This window comes from Dermochelys coriacea, chromosome 1, assembly GCF_009764565.3.
Source record: "Dermochelys coriacea isolate rDerCor1 chromosome 1, rDerCor1.pri.v4, whole genome shotgun sequence".
In the NCBI taxonomy this organism is placed as follows: domain Eukaryota; kingdom Metazoa; phylum Chordata; order Testudines; family Dermochelyidae; genus Dermochelys; species Dermochelys coriacea.
In genome coordinates this window covers 220,318,843-220,340,046 of record NC_050068.2, presented here as the reverse complement: position 1 = coordinate 220,340,046, position 21,204 = coordinate 220,318,843, and the positions used below count along the sequence as shown (strand labels likewise).

General features: G+C 40.3%; 1 protein-coding gene across 1 annotated transcript; it reads left to right on the top strand.

The window, feature by feature from the left end:
• Window positions 1-6,245: 6,245 nt before the first annotated feature.
• On the top strand, window positions 6,246-19,002 carry AKAP3 (A-kinase anchoring protein 3). Its single transcript, XM_038417016.2, has 3 exons — window positions 6,246-6,338; window positions 10,716-12,935; window positions 18,765-19,002. Exons 1-3 carry the CDS (start codon window positions 6,246-6,248, stop codon window positions 18,918-18,920), a joined length of 2,469 nt encoding a protein of 822 aa, XP_038272944.1. The 3' UTR covers window positions 18,921-19,002.
• The last annotated feature ends 2,202 nt before the right edge of the window (window positions 19,003-21,204 follow it).

The window sequence follows — 21,204 nt, the reverse complement described above, 5'->3', positions numbered from 1 at the left end:
CTATAGAAGTATATTATATAGAGGTATTATTTATTAATAGTCACTATTTTTTCCCCAGGTAGCCTCTCTTGTGGACTGAAATCCCAACTCTACAATCTCCCCTGTTTTTATAAAAAAGAAAAGGAGTACTTGTGGCAACTTAGAGACTAACACATTTATTTGAGCATAAGCTTTTGTGAGCTACAGCTTACTTCATCGGATGCAACTCATGTAGCTCACGAAAGCTTATGCTCAAATAAATGTGTTAGTCTCTAAGGTGCCACAAGTACTCCTTTTCTTTTAGTGGATACAGACTAACACGGCTGCTACTCTGAAACCTTGTTTTATAGTTATTTATATCTGTTGACCATTGTTTACCTTTATATTTTTTTATGTCTTTTTCCTAATTGTCCCTTTAATAGCAGAAATCTCTTGCTGCTTCATTTTTCTTTTGACACAGCGGTAATGTAAATTGTCACTTGATTCTGCTCAGCTTTCCCCACAAAATTCGCTTTCCCATAATATACTTCAAGAAAAAATCTTTGAGAGGAGCAGATGTGCCAGCTCACAGTCAGACCCATTCAACCAAATTACCTTAGCACCAATGTAAAGACCTGCTTTTAGCTGGGCAAAATTCAAGCTAAATTCAGTCTAGAATCTACTGTAATGAAACCTGGTGTTACACCTAGACACAGTGAGCCTGAGGCAGAAAGTCCAATAGGAGGAGGTTGGGTGTGGGCACAGATCAGCTCAGATTCCTTTCCATTGGGGTGGAGGGAGGCTAGTTGGAGCCGCACAGAAAGCATGAACCAGCACATCCTCTGCTTCAGGAAGTGATTAGTTTTTAAAGCTGCCTCCCTTAAGTGGAAACCTCAAGGAAAGCAGGGACAGTAACACTCCCTGTCCTTCCTGTCGTGCAAGGCTCTAGGCTGGTAGAAGGAGGAGGTATAACTTATACTTTTCAGCACCACGCTCAGGAAATCTCTCCCAGCACCTAATTAAGACATTGCTGTAAATGATTAGCAAAACTCATCTCTTCCTATCATCCATACTATGTGAATCTTAATACAAGCAGATTGTCCCTTACAGGCATGAAGGGGTGTAATTTGCTGCAGCTGATGTGGAATTCACTTTCTGGATAGGTCAGGCAATAGTATTTAAGGGTTATGCCAGTGCCAAACTTCTAATTTAAAAAAAAAGGCTGACAAAGGAGGTGCTGTCGTCATCATGAATAGGTCGGAGTATGAACAAGAGGCTACTTAGGCAGCTCTCCAACACCACTTTCTACAAGCCATTACCCTCTGATCTCACTGAGAGTTACCAAAAGAAACTACAGCATTTGCTCAAGAAACTCCCTGAAAAAGCACAAGAACAAATCCGCACAGACACACCCCTGGAGCCCCGACCTGGGGTATTCTATCTGCTACCCAAGATCCATAAACCTGGAAATCCTGGACGCCCCATCATCTCAGGCATTGGCACCCTGACAGCAGGATTGTCTGGCTATGTAGACTCCCTCCTCAGGCCCTTCGTTACCAGCACTCCCAGCTATCTTCGAGACACCACTGACTTCCTGAGGAAACTACAGTCCATTGGTGATCTTCCTAAAAACACCATCCTAGCCACTATGGATGTAGAAGCCCTCTACACCAACATTCCACACAAAGATGGACTACAAGCCGTCAGGAACAGTATCCCCGATACTGTCACGGCTAACCTGGTGGCAGAACTTTGTGACTTTGTCCTGACCCATAACTATTTCACATTTGGTGACAATGTATACCTTCAAATCAGCGGCACTGCGATGGGTACCCGCATGGCCCCACAGTATGCCAACATTTTTATGGCTGACTTAGAACAACGCTTCCTCAGCTCTTGTCCCCTAATGCCCCTACTCTACTTGCGCTACATTGATGACATCTTCATCATCTGGACTCATGGAAAAGAAGCTCTTGAGGAATTCCACCATGATTTCAACAATTTCCATCCCACCATCAACCTCAGCCTGGACCAGTCCACACAAGAGATCCACTTCCTGGACACTACGGTGCTAATAAGCGATGGTCACATAAACACCACCCTATATCGGAAACCTACTGACCGCTATTCCTACCTACATGCCTCTAGCTTTCATCCAGATCATACCACTCGATCCATTGTCTACAGCCAAGCGCTACGATATAACCGCATTTGCTCCAACCCCTCAGACAGAGACAAACACCTACAAGATCTCTATCATGCATTCCTACAACTACAATACCCACCTGCTGAAGTGAAGAAACAGATTGACAGAGCCAGAAGAGTACCCAGAAGTCACCTACTACAGGACAGGCCCAAGAAAGAAAACAACAGAACGCCACTAGCCATCACCTTCAGCCCCCAACTAAAACCTCTCCAACGCATCATCAAGGATCTACAACCTATCCTGAAGGACGACCCATCACTCTCACAGATCTTAGGAGACAGACCAGTCCTTGCTTACAGACAGCCCCCCAATCTGAAGCAAATACTCACCAGCAACCACACACCACACAACAGAACCACTAACCCAGGAACCTATCCTTGCAACAAAGCCCGTTGCCAACTCTGTCCACATATCTATTCAGGGGACACCATCATAGGGCCTAATCACATCAGCCACACTATCAGAGGCTCGTTCACCTGCGCATCTACCAATGTGATATATGCCATCATGTGCCAGCAATGCCCCTCTGCCATGTACATTGGCCAAACTGGACAGTCTCTACGTAAAAGAATGAATGGACACAAATCAGACGTCAAGAATTATAACATTCAAAAACCAGTTGGAGAACACTTCAATCTCTCTGGTCACTCGATCACAGACCTAAGAGTGGCTATACTTCAACAAAAAAGCTTCAAAAACAGACTCCAATGAGAGACTCCTGAATTGGAATTAATTTGCAAACTGGATACAATTAACTTAGGCTTGAATAGAGACTGGGAATGGATGAGTCATTACACAAAGTAAAACTATTTCCCCATGGTATTTCTCTCTCCCACCCCACCCCCCACTGTTCCTCTGATATTCTTGTTAACTGCTGGAATTAGCCTACCTTGCTTGTCACCATGAAAGGTTTTCCTCCTTCCCCCCCCCCCCCCCCGCTGCTGGTGATGGCTTATCTTAAGTGATCACTCTCCTTTACAGTGTGTATGATAAAGCCATTGTTTCATGTTCTCTGTGTGTGTGTATATAAATCTCTCCTCTGCTTTTTCCACCAAATGCATCCGATGAAGTGAGCTGTAGCTCACGAAAGCTTATGCTCTAATAAATTTGTTAGTCTTTAAGGTGCCACGGGTACTCCTTTTCTTTTTTCTAATTTATAGTCAGAGCCCATAGGATTGCTGCATCTTTTGGGTACCCTGTTCCCACTTTGTAGCTGGACCTGCCCACTTGCACCAGCTGGCCCCAGGCTTCCCAGAAGAATGGGGATTGCAGGCAGCTTGCACTGCCGTTTGCCTATTTCCTTTTCCCTCAGCCATGGCAGCCTTTCTGCCCATAGCCTAGGTTTCTCCAGTACAACTTAGTGAATCAAGCCCATTCTTTTCTACATTATGGGCACATAGTCATTTTGAAATGTAGTCATCTAAAAAAATTAGGTGAGTTGTTTCAGCTACTACACCTATCTGTGTGTCTCCCTGACAATTTTTGTGGTTTTTTAATCATATTTTCCTAAAATTTTAAATGTTTTCTCATTTCTCATTCTCAGTTGCTACATGAATGATCCAAACAAATTGACTATAAAGGGGAAATAGTGAAACAGATGATAAACAAAGTGCATTAAATGCACAAAGTAAATAAATGGAAATCAAGCTGCTTCTTTCTCTAATCTTTCAGCTATATTAATCTCCAGTGGTACTTGTAGTAGTAGACACAACATATTCAGAGCCATGTAATTTTTAATTTGACGATTCATCATTCCCGTAACCACATCTTTATGTACTCTGTGTCAAGCTTGACCTAAATTCTGTAGCACTCTAGTGCAGCAGACTGGAAATTCTGTGGCATCTTCAGATTCCTTGAATGTATTTGGTTTACTGAATGAAATACGATAGAATGGGATGTTCCAAGGGGATTTACACACATACTTAACTTTACACACTGAGTACATCCATTAAAGTCAGCCGGACTACTCCCAGTATGTAAAGTTAAGCACATGCTTAAGTCTTTGCAAGACAAGGGCCTAAGGGAGTTATGAGACTAAATCCTTCCAAGCCATAATGAATAATACCAACAATACACTGCCTTTGTGTTAATTTGATATTTAATTTATTTTGTTTCCTTATAAATTTTATTGTGATGCAGAACTTTGTATTGAAAGTGGAAACCACTAGAGGGCTTGTCTAAACAAATAGTGCATGACAAGCTGAAGTGCACAGTGCACTAGCCTACCACACACTAATAGTACTGCTACCACATACTAAAAGTTTCCTCGTGCAGGTTGATCTCCCGCTGTTTCAAAGCAGAGTAGATCCTAGCACACTTTTAGTGCGCAGCAGCAGGGTCCACACAGACAGTGAGTGCACAGCACCCTAGGGCACTGTAGATTTACACCCCAGTTTGCTGTATGCTAACTGTTCGTCAGGACAAGCCCTTAGAAAAGTTCAGGGGTAAGCGGGAAGTTTTGGAAATTGGGTAGGGGGCAGTTGAGGCTTTTGGCAGCTGACAAGGTGTTGGAGGCAGTTAACGTTTGAAATAAGCACATTAGTTGGATGTGAAAATGATCAGCAATGTAATAGTGAACAATGTTGACAGTGAACTTTGCATAATTAGATTTCCAAATTAACACATCTCTCAGAGCTGTGGTTTCAGGATGTGTGGAGACTCACACTGTAGAAGGACATGGCTGTGCCACTGTACTCACTGTTCAAATCGGAAAGCTGTCTTCACAAGCATAAGGGCTAGTGCTCTGGAGTATAATGCTGCAGCAAGTCCACAGCTCCAGAGTACATGGGACCTTGACCATACCCAATTAATTATTATTTACATCTGAACCATTACTGTATTATTCTGCAGTTTTTCCAGCCTTGCTACTTGTTGCTGCTTTTTTTTTAAAAAAAACTGCAGCATAAACAGTATTTGAAAGGTCAGAGAGTTTAATTTTCTCAGATTTTATTTCTGGCATTCAGTGGGGCTTTAAATAGCTGACACTGCTGCAGTATAATGTTTTTAATGTTCACAGGTATATGGTGTTATTTCTAGTCACAAAGAGTTTTGCAGGCTGGATGGAAAACAGGAAGTTGATGCGGCCACTTTACAAAGATGTCTTAAAAACAGAAATTTTTCTTCTCCCTTTATAGGTTCTGATTTTATATGGCTGCCTATAGGAGCAATTCTCAGAAATTGTGAGGACAAATCACAATTTTTCAGAGACTTTCCTTGGGTCTCAGAACGTGTCCTAGAAAAGGGTTAGTTTATTCATTCTGTTTGAACCTTATGTTCATTAAAACTCAGCTCTGAAAATGTTGGGAGAAGTGTCTTGAAGACAATGATTAGATTAGGACTTTCTGCTCTTTGTGAACATTTGTGTAATATATTCAGTTGTCTGGATTTTCAGAATTTGCAGTCTTCCCTTACACAATCATGATTCTGTTTTCTGTCAATTGTATCCTTTGTCAGGCTGGGGTTTTTAAAAGAACCTAAGGGAGCTAGGTGCCTAACTCTCACTGAATGGCCTTTGAAAATCCCAATTGCAGTATACAACTGTCAATGCCTGTCAAAATCCATTGTGCCATACCCACATTCCCCTATGCAAAATTGTGCTTAAAAGGACATTGCTATCTTGACATTTTGATTTCTATCTGAAAATGTATCTTCTGAAATGTCGAGTAACACCTAAAGTTTCTATAGCTAAAAGAATTTAGCGTGGGCAAAGAATCGTCTTTGATTTTTCTTCAGTTTATTGCAAACGTTATCTTCTACTGCATGGTAGGGCATAGTGCTGGAATTACGGGTGTGGGGGGTGCTTCAGCACCCCCTACCTCAAAGTGGTTTCCATTATATTACAGGGTTTACATTTTGGTTCAATTGCTCTCAGCACCCCCACCATAGAAATTGTTCCAGCACCTCTGCACTAGGGTACTGCTCTGAGATTATCTCTGAAACGGTGAAGGGTCATGTGGTATCAGACACCCCATTTTGGATATCTCTACTATAGATCATCACTGATTGTCCCCAGCGTTATACACATTCCTTCCCCTTTCTTATCTGTGCCTCTGATTTTGGTTTTCTTTCTACTTCATCACAGATGACTGACAACATTGACTGGTTACAGAGCCAAAATGGACTCTGTAAAGTGGATCGCTATACTCCAGGAGGCGAAGTAGAACAGAACTGGACAGTAAGAAATGTGTTGGGTTTTTTAATTATTGTATAAATCTATTTTCATAAAAAGAACAATCTGGAAAAATAACCAACAAAAATACCATACAGAGCATGAAAAGTGATTTGTCTCTGTATGGATATATTAAAGAAAGGTAAATGTTTTTACCAATGAATTTGTTAGTAAACAGGGCTCTCTACATTGCAATTAGATTTTCAGTCATGTAATCAAAAATACCAGATGTTTGCACTGTTATATTACAAGTTTGGATTCATTTGAATGGTTTTATGCGATATGTTTCATACCTTGGAAGTAGCAAAGTCTTTGTTTCTCACATAGTAGAGTACTGGTCCCTTACAGTAAGGGATTTACTCTCCAAATGAGAGGAATCAATGTTCAACTCCATATATTGTAAATAATGTAAGGTTACCATTTGGGAAAATGGGATCTAGAATTTTTTCATTGGTATAGACATTACCTTATCTTCCAAAGTAAAATATTGTATATTTTTTCTTAGGCCAATTAAGGTTTCACTAACAGAGCGGGTGTTGGTTTAATCTCAATGAAAAGTTGCTTGCTGAATGTTCATAATTAATCATCTTGCTGATAAATTTGGTTATAGATCATGTACTAGAAGAAAACATAGGGTATGATGGCACTCTCTCGCTCTGGGTGAATAGTGAGAAAATTTATTCACAAATGTTGTCCTGAGATCAAACAAGAATTTACTTTTAACTTTGTTCACCTCCCTTTTTATTAGCTCTTTGCAAACATTCATGCAAGCAATATTTGTTCATATAAAAGTTCCCCAAAAGCAGTATTTCTGACCAGAACCATAGATTTGTTTAATACATTTGTCAAATAAGTTATTAGTTGTGATTTGTTTATCCAGCTCTTATACCCAGAATGTTGTGACATCACCAGCAGCTGATATTAGAAATACCAACAATGTGTTTTAGGTTGCTAACGTATGGTAAAGATTATGGATAAGATAAGAGGTATGTACTGTGACGTTCCCCTGGTGTTATCTGGACTGGTGATCTGCTAGGACACTTCAATCCTTGACTCTGGGAGCCAGCCTTACCCTGCTCTGCTGTGAGAACCCCCACTCCCGGGCTGTTCACAACAACTTCTAGCACGTAAGCTGATCCGAGCTATGTTAGTGAGCACTTTTGGCCAGCCACTGCTTGGATTGTGCAACCTATTGACATTAGTCAATATCTCCGGTCCCAGACACGACCCGAGGAACCTCCGTCTTGCAGTGTCCAGTTGTGCCCGCTGGGCACTGCAATCTTATATGAGTTTGTCAGTTTAACAAAGAAATTGCTATGTACCAGGCTTTTTATCCCAAGGGGAGTCTCTGACATACTTCAAACCAAACACACTGCTTCAGGTAGAATAAACAAACAAATTTATGAACTACAAAAGATAGATTTTAAGTGATTATAAGTCAAACCACAACAAGTCAGATTTGGTCAAATTAAATAAAAGCAAAACACATTCTAAACTGATCTTAACAATTTCAGTGCCCTTACAAACTTAGATGCTTCTCACCACAGGCTGGCTGGTTGCCCTTCAGCTAGGCTCTCCCCTTTGATCAGCACTTCAGTCGCTTGGTGGTGGTGTCTGTAGATGGAGGTGGAAGAGAGAGAGCATGGCAAACGTCTCTTCCTTTTATCATGTTCTTTCTTCCCTCTTGGCTTTCCCCCCCAACCACCCTGCCTTCAGAGTCAGGTGAGCATTACCTCATTGTAGTCCCAAACTGACAAAGGGAAGGGGGGTGACTCACTTGAGAGTCCAACAGATCCTTTGTTGTTGCCTAGCCAATGTCCTTTGTTCCTGTGAGGCTGGGCTGGGTTTGTCCCATACCTGCCCTGATGAGATGTGAACTGCCCCTCTGCTTCTGGAGAGTTTTGCCTGGGCTTGTTTTAAGCCATAAGGACACATTTTCAGCCTAATAACTATATTCATGAAATTACAACCTATAACATTACTATAACAACAATGCTCAGTGCATCATGGTGCTCCCGAAGACACCCAACATGACAAACTTTGCATTGGGTACCACACAATCATAAGGATGAACATGGGGGTGCAGGGTGTTCCTCCGAGGTACAGAGCATCACATGTACCATCTTCAAAGTATGTGAATTTGATTATGGTAGTTGTTCTTAAAGTAAAGGTACTGGGAGAGTTGTTGATAGGTGCAGTGTATAAAGTGAAAGAATACCTATAAATATTATTTAGGGCTAAGTTGTGCTCTTTTACACTGGAATACATCCAAAGTAACTCCACCAGAGTCAATGGGCCAGATTCTGCTTTCAGATATATCTGTGTGAGTCCAGACTAAATCCACTGAATTTATCAGTTACTCTGGATTTACACCAGTATGACTTATGAGCTGCATTTCCTGGGTGTGGAATCTCTTACAAAATAAATTATACTTCAGTTTGGGTAAGGTTGGCAGAATCGGGCTCATACAAAGCCTGTAGCAACATTCAGAACCAGAATTCAAGACTCCTGACTGAAGCTGACTGATTCATGTTGGTTTTAGTTTGCCTGGTTCATACCAATTTTCTGTGGATTCAGATTAATGAAGCTGTGCACACTGAGTATTGATGAAAGTTTTGAGCTTATCAGACTCTCAGATAATGATGGCAGTAAAGAGCAGTGTGAAACTGGCAAAGGTTTGTAAAGTTCTCTGTAATGCCAATAGGTTTAGTAGGTTTCAGTTTATGATATTGCCATCTGTTCAGCAGTCTGTGTCTCTCTGTAGTAGTGTAGGCCTGTTGGTCCTGATGTAGCTGAGGTTGTATCGTGGACTGACATTCTGGAGTTCTTTTGTGTAGGTGACATTGTGGGACTGAAGTCTGCTGTTGTCCAGGCTTGAGGGGTTTATTGGATCTAAGCATTACATCCCTTCTCCCACCCAATCATGCAGTCAAGATAAAATACATTATGCATCCCAAAGAGATGTCCTTTTGCTATAATACAAGGATGAGATGACCATTAGTTATATATCTTCTGGCATCTGTACACTACACATAGACATAAGTGAGTCACATCCGTGATGATAAAAATTTAGAATGCACATACAATAGAACAGCTGCAGCATTGAGGCAGATACATTAATTAAACCATCATTTCCCCCATCAGGTTCTCATAATTACTAGAGATTTAAGCATGTTAAAATTACTGGACAAAATTATTAATTATTAACTACTTATTTATTTATTTATTATTTTAAAGTGAACAGCAACAAGAGTACAGCTGCTATATATTTCTTTCTTTCTTGATGCGGGGGAGGTGGGGGCAAGCGGGCAGGGGGAAGCCATCAGATCCACATCAAGCTCCTCCCTTTGAAGCTGAGGGGATATCCAGATGGTCTAATGGGATACTTACATGGCTATTCATTATGGCTGTGATTGTTCTATTCCTCTCCGTCAAAGTGCTTTAAGAGAGAAAATGTAGTTAAATAATCCCTGTGCTGCAGACAGCTGCTAGGTAGATGACAGCAATGCTGGTGGAGCTGTGATGAAAACACTAGTGCATCAGCTTCACAACTACAGCCTCTAACTGGCAATAGTAGTAAGAGCCTTTTCATGAGAGGCAGCTAGCTAAAAGAACATAATATCAGATAGACACACAAAGAAAGTACATTTCAGAGGGACAATGGAAATAAGATTAAATTTACTAAACGCCATTCCTTTGTTGATGTTCTCAGATAACAAGTAAACTCATCCTCAGTGCTGGGAGGGTAAAGCAAAGAGCAGTCTCTGATCTTTAAAAGACAATGTATTTCTTGGAGAATCAGGTGAATGATATATGTCATTTGGATCCTTGGTTTGTTCATTCATGAGAGATTAAACTCAGATGTATCTATATCTTTTTGCTTCTCTCTCCACAGTTGTTAAAACATCCAGTTTGTACATCCATTCGTTAGTCCTTGTTATTTACATTTTTCTCTACTATGTAACCCATACAGAAGAAAGAGGCCAGACTACATACTAGTGTAGGACCTGATCCAACTTCCACTGAAGTCAGTGAGAGTCTTACTATTCAAATCAATGGGTGCATCTACACAAGAAGAGTTAGTGTCCATGTTGCAGCTGCACTAGTGCTAAGCCACCAGTATAGGACAGGCTTTCATGCCATGATAGTAAAAATGTGATTATGTCTGCACTAACACTTACGTTGGTTCTACCACGGGTTGATCTGCAACTGTGCTAGCAATTGCTATAATATAGGTATTGATTTTTCTGGCGTAGGCAAGGCTGATGAGAATTGCATTAGGTTTTTATAGAATGCCTTGGACTGAGCAAGGTCTTTGTACCAAGGGAATATGAATATTGGGAAATAAACCATTGTAAATTTGTGATTTGTTTCAATCCTTAGACTGATTCAGCAAAATTTTTCAAACAAGCTGCATCCGATCCACTCAAAGTCTTGAGCTGGCTCCGAAAAGATCTCGAAAGATGTGCACTTGGAATCCAGGATGTGCTGAAGTCTACCAGTAAACAAAAGGCTTGCGAGAACTCAAAGGAACCATCAATAGGTGGGCAGAGCATCCAAATGCGCAATGCACCCTCACCAGGTGGTTTCAGTGTCTATGATGAGCACTTTAGCATAGACGTTAGATCCAACAGTGGGTCACCCGATTTTCATATGGAGATGAAAGCAACTTCAAGTCAAAAGGAACCAAAGGACATAGAAGGTCAGCTAACTTCTGCAGATACCAAGCAAGGTGTGGATGAAGTCTCTTTTTATGTTAACAGACTCTCTAACCTTGTCATTGCAATGGCACGTAAAGAGATTAATGACAAGACAGATGGCACTGATAAGTGTATACACAAGTCACTTTTCGCCTCTCTTGGGGAACCAGGTCACAAGTCTATTGGAGTAGGCACAAATGAAGGCAAAAATAATCCATCAGAGAATTCAACTCATATTAATATGAAGGAAACCAAATATGAAGAGAATCCATCTTCCAAGAAGAAAACATTTTTTTATAAAGAAGTAGATGAACAATCTTCACCCAGAAATGAGCAGAGTCATGAAAGAAGGTCAGCACACACTGAGAACAGATCATGTCATCATAAAAAACGCTTTGGCCCAGATGAATTTACGAATACTTTAAGCAAAGGGATTCTGGTTTATGCCAATAATGTGGTTTCAGATATGATGGTCTCAGTTATGAAGACCATGAAAGTTGAAGAGAATGACTCAAGCATAGCTTGTGTGGTGCTGAAAAAGGTGATACTAAAGCACTCCAAGGAGGTAGTTTCAGACTTAATAGATTCCTGTATGAAAAATTTACACAATGTTACAGGGACACTCATGACTGACTCAGATTTTGTTTCTGCAGTTAAGCGGAGCCTATTCAGTCAAGGAAGTCATAAGGCTGCAGAAATAGTACAAGCAATGCTAAATCGTTTACATACTACCTTAATAGTGCAAAAACCAGCAGGAGATAAGTCCCAATCTCAAAGCCTTGCATATGCATCTGTAAAGACGGGTTCACGAGCAGCAGATGCAAAAGCTCAGAACTTGAGGTTTTCAGCAACAAAAACTGAAACAGTTACCAAAGAGAAAGAAAAAGAAATGACCTGTGCAGAAACAGTAGGTAACCACATAATTAAGCATGGGCTTACTCTATGGCATCAAAACCAACAAAAATGCAACAGATGCTCTAACTCTCAGCCTTCAGAAAGGGAAGCTGAACCTAAACCTCCAGAAAATCCACACTGGAGTTCAGAAATTCAGAACATGACCAAAATGTCCGGAGATGCATGGGCAAAAGATCTGATTGTGACTGCACTATTGTTGATACAATATCATCTAATCCAACAGGAGAACGCAGGCAAGGGCACAGCTGAAGGGGGCAAAACTAACAAAGCAGGTACCACTTCATTTGGATTCCTCTCGCATGAATCCCATGAAAAAGGTGGTTGCAGTAGTTTCAGACCATCTTCAGCAAAAGATCAGGATGCATCAAAGCAAAGTGATGAATCAGGTACCCAGAAATCAGAACTTCAAAAGCAGAACCCTGAAAATGACATGTCCAGTGTCATATTAATGCTCATCCGAAAATTAATAAATGAAACTGGTTGCAAAATAGAAGGCCAGCAAGGAAATTCCATGATGGATGAAACAAACAGGAATCCTGGCAAAACCTCTGAGGGACATGCCCTTTCAGAAGTTGAACAGTCCTGTGAAGAGGCTATATCTGGACTGACAAAAATGATTACTGATCAGTTTGACATAAGTGGAAAAGAGGGGGGCAGCGGGCAATTTGTTGACAGTTTGGTAGATACAGTAACAAAGTTGTGTCTTATGATAGCCAAATATAGCAACCCAGAGTCTGCTCTAGCAGAGATAGGGGACAGGGAAGATGGCACAGGTTCTATGGATTCCAAGGGCACAAGAACCGCTGAGGCTGGACTTGGATCAGGTGAAGACAGTGCATCCGGTCGCAAAGTGGTAGTGATGAATCAGAATCCTTCCAAGAGCTTACATAACAAACAGCTCCAAGCACTCCTCCAGTGGGTAGCAGCCTCTCAGACAAATGTGCCTGTATTGTATTTCTTGGATGAGGATGATGAGTTTCTGAATAAGGTAAGCAATGAAGTAATTGGATAATGGGCAGGGACTTTAGGCCATGGTGGGATTTAGGTTCTTTCTTCAGTTTTTTACTATCTTGTGGTATAAAGCTTTTGTTCTAAGGAAAACTTAATTTCTGGCCTTTTCTCTTACTAAAATAGTACTCATCGTGTTAATGATGGTGCTATTGTCTTTATAAAATAACAACATCATAAACATTAGAGGTGAAAAAAGCTATTATGCCATCTACTCCATCCCCCTGCTAGTGAAGAATTGTTCTCTTTGGTGCACTCTCCACTACTTTGAGTCTAGTTTTACATGACCCAAGTGATTTTACTTCCACCACTTCCCTTAGTTCCATAGATTAATAATATTAAGAACTTTTTCATGATATTCCGTTGTATGATACATTTTATGAAACTGACCTCTGCAAAGCACTTTGAGATCCACTGATGAAAAGCGCTATATAAGAGTAGATAATTATTATCATCATCATCATCATTACTATTATTTATTATATAGGGACACTTGTCAATTTCAAAGTTACATATTATGGACAATCAAATTTCTTTTCCTAAATTACTAACCTTAGATTATTAATAATAAAAATTTTTAAAATCCAATTACTTTTCACTACATGTGATTTGTTTACCTTTTATATTTCTTTCACTTAGAAAGGCCATTTGTCTTGTTTTCAGCTGGACAGTCCTGGTTTTCTAAAGTAGTGTCCCCTGTACAATAGCGATTTAGACCTGGACTGGTTTTGTTTGGTATTTTCATGTAAAGTCAGTGGACACACAGAGGTTGCTAATTTTCAAAGCACATCGACCCGCCCACACTGACATGACCTCGCACACACCTTGCGTGCAAGGTCATGTCAGCAGGGATGGGATGATGGGCTTTGAAAAATGGCATCCTTTGTGTAGCGTGACCTTGTGCACACTAAGCAAGGTCACGCTGACGGTGGCAGGTACACTCTGTTCCCAGAAATACTGGAGTATCCAATATTCTGGGGATGCGGCAATGGCCACCCTACTCTCTGCTTGGACAATGAAAATCAGTTTTAGTGTTACTTATAGTAGATTTCACTTTCAGGTTGCTGCAATTTGCTCTATATACATAGGAAGTTTAAGAACAAAGAAATGGAAACATTCATGTTGGTCTTAAGTTTTATAGACTTGTCTTTACAAAATCTAAATTATGTGTCAATTTTGAGTTGACAGTGCCACTTTAATGTCATAGCTCTACTAAGTTTTACCCCTTTGTATTTTCTTAAATAATTCTTCTCTCCCCTTGGTATTTTTACCCTTCAAATATCTGAGGACTTTAATCAAGTCCCCTCAGAACTGTTACTTAGCCAGGGTATAAGTAATTAGGTTTTTTTCAGTCTGTCCTCATAAATCAATCTCTCCATTCCCCTAGTCATTTGTTATTCCCCTCTATATTTCCTCCAATTTGTTAGTATTACAGAGGCATTGCTAGCTAGCTAAAGCTTTATTTAGATTTATATATTTTCATTTAAAGCAAGAAAAAATATCCTCCATTTCACACTTTAATAATTGAATTTCATTTCCAAATTTTACACACCAATTCTTACTAGGCTAATTGAATTTTTTATGTATTTTAATAAATGTTCTGACTTTGTCAGAAAAAGCATTTCTTTTAGTTTTGCCCTGACAGTCTCACCATTTTTGTCTCCCTCTAGCTAAAAACACACAGTCCCCACAACCACAAGACTTCAAACACATCCAATAGTATCTCTGACGTACCACTGTTAAATTACAATTTTAAAATTATTCCCCTTATTTGGCTTAATCAATTTGACCTATTCCAAGGAAAGTTGCTGGAAATGTGAATTTCTGCCAGCTGCTTAAGTTCTTCAGTGCTGGCAGCCTGCCACCCTGACTCAGTTGCTGTATTGAGGCCAAAAGGCACTCTACCCTGCTGAGGAAAGTGGCAGGCCTAATTAACAAAAAGGTCACATCTCCAAAGTTCCTTTTATAACAAACCAACATTCTCCCTCCTAGGGCTTTTTTTCCCCAGTCTTTCTTCAGGTAGCAAAGAGTTCTCCACAGACAATCTTGTGGCAAAGTTCAGAGTGAACTAACTTTTCCTCCCTGTGATTATATTTCTAAAATAAAATCCAAACAGACATTGCTTCCCTTTGCCTGGGAGAGATTCTCAGCTCTTCTTGCTGCCTTCAGGTCTTGGGGCAAGGCTGGGTTTATGTAGTATCAAGTATCTTGATCTGAGAGTAAACAAAGAAAAATCTGCATTGGTCTCAGTTTAAATTCTAGCCTTCAGATAGGCTACCCTAGATTCTACCAAGGCTCTAGCTTGACTATTCCCAGGACAGTTCATAGAGCTCATCCAGGCAGGCAGTCTAACCAAATGTAGGTTAGAAGATTTAGCGATGGAATTCAGCACCTTAGTCACCTCCTAGACAGGGTTGCAGATGAACAAACCAAGCATTTACAAATTAAACATGATAATGTTTCCCCACTCAGCAGGTCAAAGACATTCTACTTTAGTGGACACTGCCAGAGAATATCTGAGGAGCAGACTGACAGAAGACAATGATAGGCACAGATGCTTTAAACCTGGGTTTGAGAGCACATTCAAAATGTTTGTTCATAGCTTTAAAGAGCTTGAGAGGCAAAACTCCTCATAAACTTGCTAGAGTTCAGAGCCATCAGGACAACTCTCAAGTCCTGTCTCCTACAGATCAAAGGACTGCCAGTGCAGATTCTCTCATACATTCTGTTTATGATGTAGCACCTGGACAAACAAAGGGGAGATTTGTTCTCTCTGTTGAGATGGGGAAATCCTTGCGAGTAGTTAATCCAGAATGAAATTTCTTCATCTGTTCTGCAACTGGCAAATATAAGAACCCCCCACAACAGCCATACATGTTGATCATCACAAGTGATCACATAAACCATCAGTGGCTTGTCCGATATTTGCTAGGTGATGTCATCTGGACAGGAGCAGGCTTAAGTTATTTAGAATGTTGAATATATATTTAGCGTTTGGAGAAAATTCTACAGATCAAACTATCTTGACCAAAAAGTTGGCCAAATTGATAAGATATCATGCCTCCAGATGAATCTAGTCATGCTATAGACTACCTAATATTCCTGTGCTGGAACATCTCAGAGCTTTATAAGGTAGGGGATATTGGCTTCAATAGCATGTATCACAATATGCCCTTGTCTGAAATTAATAGGACTGCTACGTGGAGTTCGGTTCACACCATTGTGAATCACTACTCTCTCAACACCACATCAAGAGCAGATGCTGGTTTTGGAAGATCGGTGCTTCATTTAATGTTCAGCTAATAGTGTTCCACAGTCCACCTCCTAACTTCTTACAGTGGGGCTTTGTGGAAGCAGTGTCATGAAGGAGAAAAGTCAGTTATTTACCAATAGTAAATTTTGTTCTCTGAATATATTGGCTCCATATAGCCACAATGTCCCCCCTTCCCCACTCTTAATATATCTTGTTACAGAACTCACCTACAAATAGGGTTTCTGGATGTAGACAAGAACTGAAGGATGGTTAGAAAGGATGGGATATGTATGACCTTGTTCTCTGGACTGTTGGAAGTGGGGGAATTGTGCACCCTCCGTAACTGCCAGCTACTGCTCAAATATAAAAGGAGTACTTGTGGCACCTTAGAGACTAACAAATTTATTAGAGCATAAGCTTTCGTAAGCTACAGCTCACTTCATCGGATGCATCCGATGAAGTGAGCTGTAGCTTACGAAAGCTTATGCTCTAATAAATTTGTTAGTCTCTAAGGTGCCACACGTACTCCTTTTCTTTTTGCGAATACAGACTAACACGGCTGCTACTCTGAAACCTGCTCAAATATAGTTCCACGGTCGCATGTCTAGGCATTTGACTCCTGCATTGTGGCTCTGTGGAAGCCATACAGTCAGAGAAGAGGAGTTATTGTGGGTAAGTGACCCCTTTTTTCAAGGAGTGTAAATACACATAAATAGATGAAATTAAGAAAAAGGAAATATAGCATTTCCTGACGGACAAGTCTAATTAAACTGTGGAATAGTCTCCCAACGGAAGGGTTGGAAGCCTATTGCTAGGGACATTTAAAACAAGACTGAAGAAAGTCTGGATAATTGATTACTGGGAGCAAGTTGGCACTGAGGAATGGATTCTCTGAGGTCAATAGTAATAAGTCTTTCAGGTTGTATTTCTATAATTTGAGTAAAAACCCTAGGATTGGAATGTTTTTGCATTTTTTTATTTTGTAGAAGAGAGAGTACATAGCCACAAAGCTCAGACGTAGATCTAAATCTTTCCAAGTCTTAAAAACTTAGGGCCTGATCCAAAAACAATTGAGATCAATAAGAGGATTTCCATGGACATCAGTGGACACTGAACCATGCCCATACTTGCTATGAACTGGCTAAACATATAGAAGGCAAGAAATTCTGAGTGAATGCATATGAACATACACGTCCTAACATTTACTTCCCAAATTCTGCTCCATTCTGACTTGTGCTCTTCAAACAGTGGGTGTTCTTAAATGCCATATGTGCTCTGCTACTTCAGCATGGTGGAATAATAGCCTTCCACGTTGACTATGATTTCCAGACATGTTTCATTTTAGTAAGAAACCCTCTATGTATCAACCTTGCTTTCTGGCATTTGATTTTCTCCCCACTCCGTTCAATGTTTTAATTAAAAAAATGATTAAAAGAAAACATTTTTCTCTGAAAGTGCCTACAGGTTTTTTTTGTCACCATGGTATTTAACTGTAGTCTGCTGTATAATTACACATGTATAAATTTTAAAAAATCGCTTCCATCCCAGATTGTAATGGCTCGGGAGTCAGGATATGTTGTTTAGCATCAATGAAGTGAGCTGTAGCTCACGAAAGCTTATGCTCTAATAAATTTGTTAGTCTCTAAGGTGCCACGGGTACTCCTTTTCTTTTTGCGAATACAGACTAACACGGCTGCTACTCTGAAACCTATCCTAACTGGTATGGAAGAAAAGCCCTAAACATCTGAAAAGAAGACACTTTTCAAAGTGAAATATATGGCATATTTTCCAGTTGCCTTTGTTTTTCTGCATACTAAAACCAGTCAGACTCAGGATGACTTAAATGCAGGTACTCAGGTACTCAGAACCTGTTGCCAGAAGTCTTTTCATTTTCTTCTTCTGTGGCCCAACAACGCCTATTCTCCTTGGCTCCCAGTACACAACTTGATTTCCTTTTTAATAAATAACAGACACAAAAAGTGGTGCCAAATTGTTTTCCTACAGAGATAGAAGCCAAGAAACAATGTATGCCTTTATTGAACCATAATGCTATTATGTTATCACTTGGCGCTACAGCCCACACATTTGCATTTTGGGCCAAACCTTGCTCACCTTATGCACTTAGTCTCATTCAAGACAATGGGACTGCTCAAATGAGTTAGGAAAATAGGGGGGTTTGCAACAAAGTATCCACTGAAGAAGATTTTTCTGATATTCAACCTAAATTTTCCCTTTGTCAGCCTTAATCCATTTCTTCTAGTTATTATGCCTTTGTATTTAACACTAAGTAAGTCTCTCTCTTTTGGATTTTGTAGAGGATTATCTTCTCCCTATTTACAAATGACTTAGCCAGACTAGCTATTTGGCTCTTTTAATCATTCCCCATAGGTCAGCCTCCTGCAGCACCTGGGAATTACTGGGCTTGTACACCTAAGAGAATAGAATGGAAGTAGGTGAAAGAGAAGTACTGCAACACCCTTGCCTCTCATTTCTCCCTTTTAAAATATCCCATTTATGGTGTATCATACTTGTGTTTTGCTTCTGTTTATTTCACAGCTTCAACAACTGTCATCAATAGCAGTGGAGAAGGGGTACAGCGTGGGGGAAGTCATACAAGCAGTGCTGAAGTATGAGAAAGAAAAACAACTGGGCGAGGCCCTGGGAAATTTTGTTCGGTTGCCAGTGCTGGACTGGCTGCTTAATAACCTGTGAACAGAGGCATCTCCCCTCTCTTCCTCACCAGCAGTGCTTCTTTCCAGCCAACTACCTATTACAACTCCAACATATCAGACAACTATCCACCACTGATTTGTAGGATACAATATTATCAGTTATTCTGACTCCTGCTGGACAAGCATATAAATAAAATAAAACAAAATAGCTAATGAAGTCTGGTTGGAAAAGTTAATTATAATATGTCCCTTTTAGTTGTCTCCGTCAATTGAATTTTACACCTTGTGGCCTTAGATGGCTGCTGAAATTCTCTCTCTTCCATGCATCTTTTTCAAGCACAGTCTGGTCTAGGGGAGGAGGATTTAAGCTCTTTAACAAGACTTTTTACTGTATTTGGGGCCAAGTTTGAACAGTGCAGGATAGTTCATAGGCTTGATTCACTCATGCCAGCCAAATTCAGTTTGCATCCTTCTGTGTCCCCAGGGACAACTGCTCTTGAATGGGGGTGATCCATCAGGGAAGGGCAGCTTTAAATTCCTTGGTCATCCTTCTCTCTGCCCAGAAGTTGCAATGAATAAATGCATCTCTCATGCATCTTGGCCACTTCTAGTCCCCCAGCCAGTGCTGCACACATTTGAGGTTGTGCCTGTCAGCTCAGGGTCCCTCAACAAAGTCGGGGTTTGAAGATGTAAGATATGCATCTTGGGGTGTATAATAGTCATCTTAGGGCATGCGGGGTATATACAAACTTACTATACATTAGTAAGTATATTCTATTACATTTGAAAAATTGTGGAGAGCTGGGGAAAAGCATGTAGTGGGATATCACAGGGATTGGACGTTAGGTCTGGTCTTATGTAACATCTTCACTAGTGATCTGGAAGAAGGACCAATTCACAGATGATGATTATAGGAAAGAGTCACAATACCATTGAGGGCAGAGAATGGGACCTAAAGCAATTAGAAATATGGGCAGAAACTAGCATATGAAATGGAATTTAGAAAAATGTAAGACAGCAGCAGGAAAATAATCTGAAACAAAACTATTCAATGGGAAATAGAATCCAGGAAATCAGTGCTGAAAGAGACCTAGGGATGGTAATGAAGAGCAAACTAGATGAGAATTTACAATACAATAAAGCGGCAGTAGGGTTAATACTGTGTTGTGGTGTGTATGTAGAGGCATCATGTCAAGGTGCAGGGACACAATAGTCCTTTATTGTACAACTCCAGAACAACCACACCTAGAACAGGGCATTCAGTTCTAGGAATCTGTTTACCCAGGAAGGCACTGATAAATTGGAGGAAGTTTAGGGAGTTTTGGCGGGAATTGGTTTATGAGTAAAGACTAAAATAGTTACATATATTACTCTTGCTGGAATCTGCACCCACTGCATAATGCAGAATTTGAGCAGAATTAATGTTCCCCAAGGAATTTTAATTTTTCACACGGAATTTGTGATTTCCACCAAAAAGCTTCCTTTTTTCAGCTGGGGTTCAGATTGTCAGCTGCATGTGGCTGGGGTTTCTACCGCAAGGATGACAGCAGGAGTCCCAGCCATGAGGGGCTGACAGTGGAAGCCCCAGAAGTGTGTGATTATATTGTGTTATTTTGGACAAATAAATTATGCAGAATTTTAAAATACTTTGTGCATAATTTTTTATTTTTTTGGTGCAGAATTCCCCCAGGAGTAATATATTCAGTCTCATTAAGAAATGACTAAAGGGACATCTGATGACAGCCTACATATATATGACAGCTGTAAATGTCAAGGTGGGAAAGGAATATATTTACAAGAGTATAAGTAATAAGAATAATGGGATGAAATTAGGTATTGATAAGGGGTCTGTGACATCCCCCAGGGTACAATCTGGACTGTTGGATCGTTGTGCCCCCTTACCGCTCCAGTTTGTGTGCACTATGCCCTGCTTTGCTATGTGAGCTGCCACTCTGCCCACTCACACCAGCCTCTAGCATGCAAGTCACTCCCAGACAAATACCAGCGTGCTATGCCCAGCCACTCTTTAATTACATTCAGAGGGCACCTGCATATCCCTAGTCCAACCATTGCACACCAGAAATGTGTGTTACACTGCACAAGACCACCTTGATTAGAGTAAGCTCATTAATTAGTTTGTCCATCAAAGGGTATGAATATGTACCAGCCTTTGTAACTTGAGTAGCTTCCCCAAACTTAAATCAGAAACACACTGGCGTAGCTAAAACATTAAAATAAATTTATTAACTACAGAAAGATAGATTTTAAGAGATTATAAGTGATACAGGCATAGAAGATTATCACTGGTTTCCAAAAAAAAAGAT

What these genes read in the sequence shown, in the direction of transcription:
- AKAP3 (XM_038417016.2), top strand. Translation starts at nt 6,246, where the DNA reads ATGACTGACAACATTGACTGGTTACAGAGCCAAAATGGACTCTGTAAA. An exon ending in AAGTAGAACAGAACTGGACA is followed by an intron (nt 6,339 to 10,715) that starts GTAAGAAATGTG and finishes TTCAATCCTTAG; the next exon opens with ACTGATTCAGCAAAATTTTT. An exon ending in ATGATGAGTTTCTGAATAAG is followed by an intron (nt 12,936 to 18,764) that starts GTAAGCAATGAA and finishes TTTATTTCACAG; the next exon opens with CTTCAACAACTGTCATCAAT.